This window comes from Asterias amurensis, chromosome 5, assembly GCF_032118995.1.
Source record: "Asterias amurensis chromosome 5, ASM3211899v1".
Lineage (NCBI taxonomy): Eukaryota > Metazoa > Echinodermata > Asteroidea > Forcipulatida > Asteriidae > Asterias > Asterias amurensis.
In genome coordinates, this window is record NC_092652.1 from 5,460,242 (window position 1) to 5,469,570 (window position 9,329).

At 38.9% G+C, this 9,329-nt stretch overlaps 1 protein-coding gene across 1 annotated transcript in view; it reads right to left on the reverse strand.

Annotated features, from left to right (window-relative positions):
- The window catches only part of LOC139937587 (sorting nexin-4-like), a 32,472-nt gene extending 23,576 nt beyond the window's left edge, over nucleotides 1-8,896 (reverse strand). The window contains exons 1-2 of the mRNA XM_071932796.1: nucleotides 8,738-8,896; nucleotides 5,506-5,627 (exon numbers count right to left, since the gene is read on the reverse strand). Of these exons, the coding sequence (XP_071788897.1) occupies nucleotides 5,506-5,627; nucleotides 8,738-8,857 (242 nt within the window). The 5' untranslated portion in view covers nucleotides 8,858-8,896. The remainder of the gene's footprint in view (nucleotides 1-5,505; nucleotides 5,628-8,737) is intronic.
- Nucleotides 8,897-9,329: the final 433 nt, after the last annotated feature.

Consider the following 9,329-nt stretch of genomic DNA (forward strand, 5'->3'; position numbering starts at 1 on the left):
CAATTCTGGAACTTAATTCCTGAAACTGAAAGAGGCAGGTTACTTTCATTTAGAAAAATATTCCAATAGACAGTTAAGAAAAATGTTCAAGTTGTGTTTAAAAGAAATTATTTTTTGCTAAAGGAGTGGCTCTCGCCTCAGTTTCTGCATACCTTCCGTTGCTTACGATAGGCAAAGAAGGACAAAAACAAGAACCCGGCAGCTCTTGAGAGCAGCCTACATGTAAGACCAGGGCCCAATTTCATATAGCTGCTTTTAAGCAAAAATTGATTAGTAAAAATTAGTGTACTGGGCAAGACTCCACTCAAACATAATACGCTAAATAAACAGCAGCTAAATATTACCAGCCACAAGCACTGTTAGTGCTAAGGCATGTAATTTTAGCCAGTAATCATGGTAACATGTGTAAAAAAATTAACACACAAAATTAACACTGCCCTTGGTTAACTAAACGCAGTCGTCTGAGTTTTACTTTTGTTTTGTTTTCAAATGTTAAACGTACAAATAATATTTGGACAGACCTGAATCTGTATAATATTGCAATGATCTTAAACCCTTCTGATTGTCTCTGACCTCTAGATCAATAGAGTGAAAAATGCTAGAATGGGGTGGGGGAGGGCCTTGGTAACCAATAGCGGTCATCTGAAATAAAGTTTCCATAGTATTTCTATCGTAACATATAAATTATGTACAAATAATATTTTGACAGACCAGAATCGTCTCAATTTTTACAACAAAATATAACAAAATGCCAAATAAAAACAAGGGAATGTTATTACAGGAGGTAACTTATCCAAGCATCTGGTTAACAATAACCCAGTCATGTAAAAAAAAACTTGTTCCCATCCGACGCAGGAAGCCGGCTCAGAGGAAGTCTACTAACCATCGGAAGCTGTTCTTAACGGGCCACGTGCTTGTGTGTCATTTTAACCAAAGAATTATAATCCAATGACTTTTACTGCTGATTAGCGTGACTGAAACCTTGCGTAATGGTGATAGCAGACAGCCCCCCTCGTTCATTAAGTCCACAGCTGGGCCCAGTTTCATAAAGCTGCTTAATGGTAAGCAATTTTTCTGTATTAACAGAAAAATTTGCTGAGGTGAAGCGTATTTCAGGGGTTAGCAAGCAAATTATGCTGCCATCTTGCACATTTACCATGGATGTTGCATTGTGACGTCAGTCATTTTCATGCAGTAAGCACTGGAGAGTTAGCATGCCTCTTGTGTGCTTTTGGACATGACGGATAGCAGCGCTGTGAAGTTGTTGGTGGTTTATTAAAATAATTTTTTGAAGTTCTTCCTTCTCCTGCGTAAACCTTCTTAGATAAATGCCTGGGTTGCCCCCAAATTTCATCCACATGTTCTACTAGAGTGCAAGGCCAACCAAAATACTCAAATTACAGAGAAACCAATACAAACAAAGCCAGGGTTCAACAACCTCTGTTCAGTAGTTTTTAAAACACAGCCCATGTTTGTGCTTTGTTTTAGTCCATCTAGTGTATGATGGACTTCCTGTCAGCATATCTCAAATTCATTCCAAAATACTGTTTTTCACCTTTAAGTATTTTTCACCACTGGCAAAACTGGTCACCTGCCGGGGCATTTGACCACAATGGATTCCCTGATAATTCACTGATTTATAGACAAAATCACTTATGTAAGATCCTCATACGTAAGCAAACTGCGTTTTCCTTACTTTTTTTTCTCAGGTAAATATATGACAGGTTATTGCCAACATTTTTTTTTTTTATTCATTTGAGTGGACACTATTGGTAATTACTCAAAATAATTATTAGCATAAAACCTTACTTGGTAACGAGTAATGGGGAGCTGTTGATAGTATAAAACTTTGTGAGAAACGGCTCCCTCTGAAGTAAAGGTATTCCCGAGAAAGTAGTAATTTTCCACAAATTTGATTTCGAGACCTTAGATTTAGATTTGGAGGTCTCGAAATCAAGCATCTGAAAGCACACAACTTCGTGTGACAAGGGTGTTTTTTCTTTCATTATTATCTCGCAACTTCGACAACCGATTGAGCTCAAATTTTCACAGGTTTGTTATTTTATGCATGTTGAGATACACCAAGTGGGAAGATAGGTCTTTGACAATTACCAATAGTGTCCAGTGTCTTTAAATGAATCAAAACAAAAAATTAAGTTTCAATCTGAAATTTCACTGAAAAACGTTCGATTTCAACTTGACAGTACTGATCCTCTACAGAAACATATATACTTTCTTACTTGAGGAAATTTATACAACTTGAAGACCCCACACACAAGTCTAGGCTGCTAATTAACCAAGCAAGTAAGCCTGCAATGAATGTAACACAATCCCACGTAACACATCAACAATTTGCTTATGTCTTTTTTTCTAAACCATGGCCATAAATTTGATGTTTGTTTTGTATTTTAACATTGCACAAGCGCAGAATTCTACATTAAGCAAAGCTATGAAATTGTTGTCTTCGTAAGGCACAAGGGAGGTCACAATTACTGCAGGCCTTGAATTTTGTCTTTGACTTTGTAGGGGCAAGGCCATTCTGGAAACTTTTGAAGGGGCACCAAGGCCAAGACCGGTGCAACAAAGGTTTCGCTTTTAAATCCAGGCCTGTTGTTATTGTGGACACTGATTGAGTGCCTGAGGGCATTTATAAGGCCCTTCCTTATTCGTTCTCGGAGAAAATTAAGTGTTTCCTTATTTTTCTCCTCCTCCAAAAATAAAGCGCATGTTGCTCGCAAGGGGCCTTTTCCAAATGCCGGTTTGGGCTCCGGCTCCAGCTTGGGCTCCGTCATCAATTTTGGAGCAGTGTGCATTTTGAATGGTGCTTCCAACATCAAATGAAGCCTGGAAACAGAGACGGAGCCCGAGCCGAGGTTTGGAAGAAGCCCAAGGGGTCCTTTGGGACTGATTGGGTATTAATATAGCATGAGCTGGGATTTCCTCAGGACCTTGGGAAAGATGAAATTGAGTTCTTCTGATGTGATGTGTCACTCGACAATGCCAGTTTTGTTTAAAGCACTTTTAAAACAGCTTCATACATGTAGTTCAGACGTTGAAGTTTGTTTTCATACTCAAAGTCTCCTACTTTTGGTAACATTTTACAGCGAGTACACACATTGTACACATACATGTACATGTACGGTAGGTGATGGTTCTGTGAAACAACGGTTGTTATTGTTAACAACTCAACTTTTTGATCAGTATGCTCCGATTGTCTTTAAGAGAATGGTCTAGCCTACATGTAGGTATACAGTGTATCATTCATTATTGTTATACCTCTGTGCAAATTGTGAAGTTTGATTGGTCGAGAACCAATCATGTGACGCGCAACAAAAACGCATGTTACATGGCTCGCGACGCGCCGGGTAACATGAAAAGTGATGTACACCGGGTGTACATCACCTTGATCGTTCCCAGCGTTGGTCGATTTCGCGCTGTGTACGAAACAACCGCGGGTTCGAGGAAGTTGTTTCTCGTTTGTCTGCTTATTAAACAATGAATAGTCTGCCGTAATAATGTTTAAAGATGACAACAGAACTTCGAGAAGAGGAATAACAATTATACAAAGGTAAAACAAAACAATTGTTGCACGTTGTGACTGGGGTCCATGGGTTTTGTACACCCTCGAGGGAAAATGACACCCTTGGCTTCGCCTCGGGTTCCATTTTTCCCCTCGGGTGTACAAAACGCCATGGACCCAGTCATAGCGTGCAACAATTGTATACTGTATTATTCTTAGCATACATTTACAAATAGTATGATACTGAATAGATCTAGACAGTACTTGTCTTGGGAATACAGACAACTTGTGCTTACTTGACTTGAACTTTTAGAGTTTCTGTTAAGAAAGGGGGGGGGGGGGGGCAAGGCCAAGAGGAAAACAAGAGTCTGGGATGCCAGTATAATGTGCAACATTCAATCTTCATTTGGGCAACAAATTACATCCTAATTCCAATCGGTCATTAGTCAATCAGAGAAAACATTCCTTCTGAGAAACTAGAGCACAACAGTGCGCACTCCGGGCACGAAACCGAGACCCCCACTGTGGAGAGAGTGTACAAACTGACCCTTGGCTGTCGTCCAGGAACTTTGTTATTAACTCGGATTTCCACTCAGCGATAACAATGATTTCCTCATCAAAGTGCGTTGGAGTTGACAGCTCCTTCACACCCTGGGGCCCAATTTCCTAAAGCCGGTAAGCATTTAAAAACCTGCTAAGCACAGACAAACCTTGCTTAAACAGGAACTGGTTACCAGCCAAAATTCTATAAGGTTAACATTGTTGCAACTGGCTGGTGCCCCACTCGCTTTTTGCCTAGCAAAATATATTTCCTAAGCAGTATTTTCTGCTTTAAACAGCTTTATGAAATTGGGCCCTGATCTACTCGATGGAAAAACCCCAAAACCAATGTTTCATAGGTTGATGCATCAAACAAGTAAACATGGGTGGACAGAAAAAACATCTACAACCATCAAGAGATTAACTTCTTGAAAACTGTCTGCAGCATGTGTGATGAATGGTTCTGATATCAATTTTATTTCAAAATTTGCTAGGGTTGACAGCTCCTTCACACCCTGTTCTTCTAGAAAAACGTTTTATGCCTAGTAACATGGAGTAAAATGCTTGACATAATAAGCACAGACTTCCCTGCTTCTGGTAAGCACTGCAGAGCCATGAAATTGGGCCCTGGTTTACTGAGGTTGATGTTTGCATCAAACAAACATACATGGGTCGAAATGAAAAAAAACATTTACAACCATCAACCATTAACTTTTTGAACAATGAAACTCTGTACCAGCATATGGGTAGTTCCGATATCTATTCTACAGTGCCACACCTTGGCCCAATTTCACAGAGCTGCTAAGCACAAAAATTTGCTTAGCATGAAATTTCTTCCTTGATAAAAACAAGATTACCAACCAGATTTCCATTTGTTGCACATTGATTGCTACCTGAAAATCATGTGGACATTTGGTTGGTAATCCTGTTTTTATGGAGGCAGAAATTTCATGCTAAGCAAATTTGTGTGCTTAGCAGCTCTATGAAATTGGGCCCTTGTCATTCTACTCTTCCTGACTCCATGAGTAGCCCCCTATTTCAAGGGTTTGCTATTTTTACAAGCTCAGGTGTGATTTTAGTCTATTTTTTTCCTAATTTCACACAGACAGATTACGATTTTGTGACCACCTAATTAGGTTGGTTGTACCTAAATGTAATGTATACATTAAAGATAGGGTCATTAAAGATAGGGTCATAGATTGGTAAATATTGATAGTAAAAACTGTTTTGAGAAAGGAAGTAATTTTTTCTGACGTTGGTTTTCTCTCGACTTAACCACAGTCGACAATGATCCAGTGCATGGTTCTATATAGTCAAACTCCCTGTGCTCTATGGTTTAGTCTAGTCGGTCTAGTCAAGTCAGGTCGCCACCCAAACTTGCTCTTTGACTGTACCTTTAAGCATGCTGGTAGTCTGTAACACCGTTTGGTTCATTCTGTACTCACCTAGTTTCTACAAGGTACACGGTATACACATCTTTCATGCCCATGGCTGCCGTTCGTCCGGCCCCCGTTCTCTTCTCTTGTTCCGACACGCATATCTCCACCTGCTCCAGCAGGGTTCCATCCTGTTTGATGAGAGTACACAATTAGACAGTTTGTAAATAAACTCTTGGGCGGGGGGAAAAAAGCATGGCAACCGATCTCAACTGTCAGTTTATAACAGACGCAGTATTTTGTAGAGGCCTGGGAAGCTTCTGATGATGCCCTCTTTGTAGCCTTGATGACCTGCTACGAAAATGGTCATACATAGATTATTCTGCTGTCCTCAATGCTCGCTTCTCCTTGTTTGCTTTTTCTTGATTTCACCCCTTTCATGTGAGTGAAAGTTTAGGCTGAAAAATCTATTAAGATGTAAGATGTTGACACACAATTATTATTACATGTATATAAATACATATTTGGGTTGCGGTAACACCATGTGTGTATCTACTTGCCAGGTAGAGTTTGTTCTTAGAGAACTGTCTTTCTTTATTCTACTACCGCGGAGTAGATTGTTTGGGTGTTCGGGAGACTTCTCAGTTCTGAAAAGAACTGTCCTGTTTTTATAACTATCACCCAGGCTCTTGCCCTTCCTTGTTGAATTGTAATGCAGTTCAGCAGTCTACAGTAAAATGCTACCAGCAACTTTATAGGCTACCTCAGAATCTGAAATCAGAAGTACTGTATGCATAAGTGAAGCACATGGTACAATGTACATGTACATTATTGTACATGGATACCCTAGCACTAATTGCAAATGAAAGACATTGCTTGTATTGCACACATAGCTCTGTTTAAATGCAACAGTGTCCAATATATAAACAGCTGCCTTCCAAACAACCTCGTCTTTGTTTTGCAGGTAACACTTGTCAATGTACATGATGTACAAAAGCAAGCTAACAATAAAAAAAAGAGAGTCATCTTTCTACACCAATGATCACAAACAAAAACACAAACTCAAATTAAAACACAAATATCACTGTAGCACAGTACTCACACTTCACAAAACGCTACTTCTCAGACATTTCACCCCGTCCCCACTAATTCAAATCAATGCAATTGAACTGGGGCTGGTGGTAGTTAAAATAGTATGGTATCTTGATGTAAATGAAATAAGCAATAGTTTAAAAAAAAGTTTTACTTTAAACTAGGATGTCACCTTTATGTTTTAATGACATGGCTTCCAAAAGGTGTCAAACAAGTTCAGCAAACACTAACTTTGGGTCACTTTAAATCATGCATGGTTGTCAGGTAAACATTCACGTAATATTAAGCATGACAGAAATTAACTCAAAATACACAAACAGAGCATCCAGAATGTAAACAAAAACCATGACAAATAACAAACTAAACAACAAGGCAAGTTAAAGGCTTCTCTTGTCACATTTTTACAAACAAAAAACTTAAAACATGCATAGCAGGAGAGGAGGGTGGAACAAACATTCCAGGAATGTAATTCAAAATATACCTGACAATCAATTAAAGACGTCCAATGAGGAAGTTTTGGCTTTCTGTTCTGTAATAGGCAGCAAACAAACAACAGAAATTGCAAATTATAAACATTGTTTGTGACACAATAAACACGAACAGCACATTTCAACTCATTTTCTCATTCGGTGCTCAAATTCCTCTAAAAAAGTAAATGACTACTTTTTGAACACAATAAAATAATTAGTCTTGACGGCCTAGAAACAAGATTAAAGTGTCACCCCTTCTCCATGTCGGCCTTGCATTAAAGACTCTAGTTCTCGGAAAAGCTTGTCTGGGCTCGGTCATGTCTTTATATTTACCAAACAATTAAAGGCAGTGGACACTATCAGTAAGTACTCAAATAATTATTAGCATAAAAACTTACTTGGTAACAAGTAATGGGGAGCTGTTGATAGTATAAAACATTGTGAGTAACGTAGTTTTCGAGAAAGAAGTTATTTTCCACAAATTTGATTTCGAGGCCACAAAATTTGAACTTGAGGTCACGAAATCAAGCATCTGAAAGCACACAACTTCGTGTGACAAGGGTGTTTTTTCTTTTATTATTCTCTTGCAACTTCGACTACCAATTGAGCTCAAATTTTCACAGGTTTGTTATTTTATGCATACGTTGAGATAACACCAAGTGAGAAGACTGGTCTTTGGCAATTACCAATAGTGTCCAGTGTCTTTAAACAAAGTGACCCCCTTTAAGTGTTCCAGTTTACATCTATCATCTCCTAGTAAAGAGGACTAGAGAGCCAACTAGATAACTTACTGACTAGACACGCTAGAGAATCTAGCTTGCTTGAAATTACAATATTACTAGCTTACTGCTAGTAACACCATGGACGTAGAATTCTACCTCCACACTCACTACACTCGGTCAGTTCAGTCAGTGTCATTTGCCAGCTACATGCACTACTAGCACAGTGACAGTGTCAGTGACAATCACAATGGTCAACCCTTCTTTCTCTGCTCTGCTGAGTGGAACTTTACCTATATAAGCATGAAGGCCCTAAGTAATAAATAAAGGGGAAAAACACGGCCTGCCGAAAAAAACACTTGTTCACTTACTTAGTTCATGGTCCATGGAGGAAGTTAGTCTGTTTTCCTTTTAGTTAGACTTTCATTGGGTTTCATTGTGTTTATTCTTCATTTTCTATTGTATGTATAATGTTTTCTTTCTGTGTAGGCGCCTTGAATTTGATCGGTTTTCTGGAGAAGTGTGCATTATTTATAAATATCCATAATTATTTAATTATTATTATTGTTTCATATAAATGTGGCACAGTCATGACACTGACAAAGTGACAGTCTGGCAAAAGTGACAGCTGGCACAGGTGACACTCAGTGGCAGACGAATGGCATTTTTCCCCCTGTTAATATCAGTTTGACTTTGAATTTATTGAAAGCACAAAATACAATTAATATGTTCTATATGCTGAGTATGTGAATTATAATCTGAATGTTTCCCATAGCCAATAATATACCAATGCCAATGCCAACCAGCGCAATATGCAACTGCTGCCATCCAGCACTGCACTGGTCATACTATAGCACTGGTGGTCATGCTGGCACTGCACTGGTGAATTTGTAAAGCATAAAAATACACACTCCATCCAGCGTAGCGAGTAGGCGAGCGCAAGTGCAGAACCAGAGTTAAGGTGTGTTCCTTTGCACCAAAAAAGGCAAATAAAACCACTAAAAGATGCCAAATATATACCTTAGCTGCAATCCTCGCTAATTCACCGATTGAGCTGGCTTCGGAGTCGTTGGCCTGGTCAGAAAGCAGATCAGAATCATAGGTTGGAGCAGCGGACGAACCTTCATTTACGTCCGCCATTTTGATCCCGTGTCACCAGCTGATGGTACTATGTCATACATACGTTGTGTGTAATGACAAGGATTTGGGACCAGTGAATTTTATCGTTTTAATGACATCATGTCGAGTGTTAAATTAAAGGGAACTTTTTTTGCACGGGGAACGGGCCCCCTAAAATCAACACATTTCGACGGTGTGAAACTGTGAATAATTATATTATTTTTACGATTTAAATGAAACTCCAGATATAAAAAGTTAATTTCCTTCCTCAATGGACCAGCAGACTGTCCAACTTTCCAAACTGTTTTTGTTATTCTTTTGTAAGGATTGCTTTTCCAAATAGATAGATTTGCTCATCAAAAACTTTGGAAGTTATGAAACTGATCAATATAGTGCTGAAGAACTAGCATGCTGGTCCCTAATTGCGTGTTTTAATTATTACTTCAGAGAATTTTGCCCCGTGTTTTCCGCAAATGGCCGTGTTTATTTATCA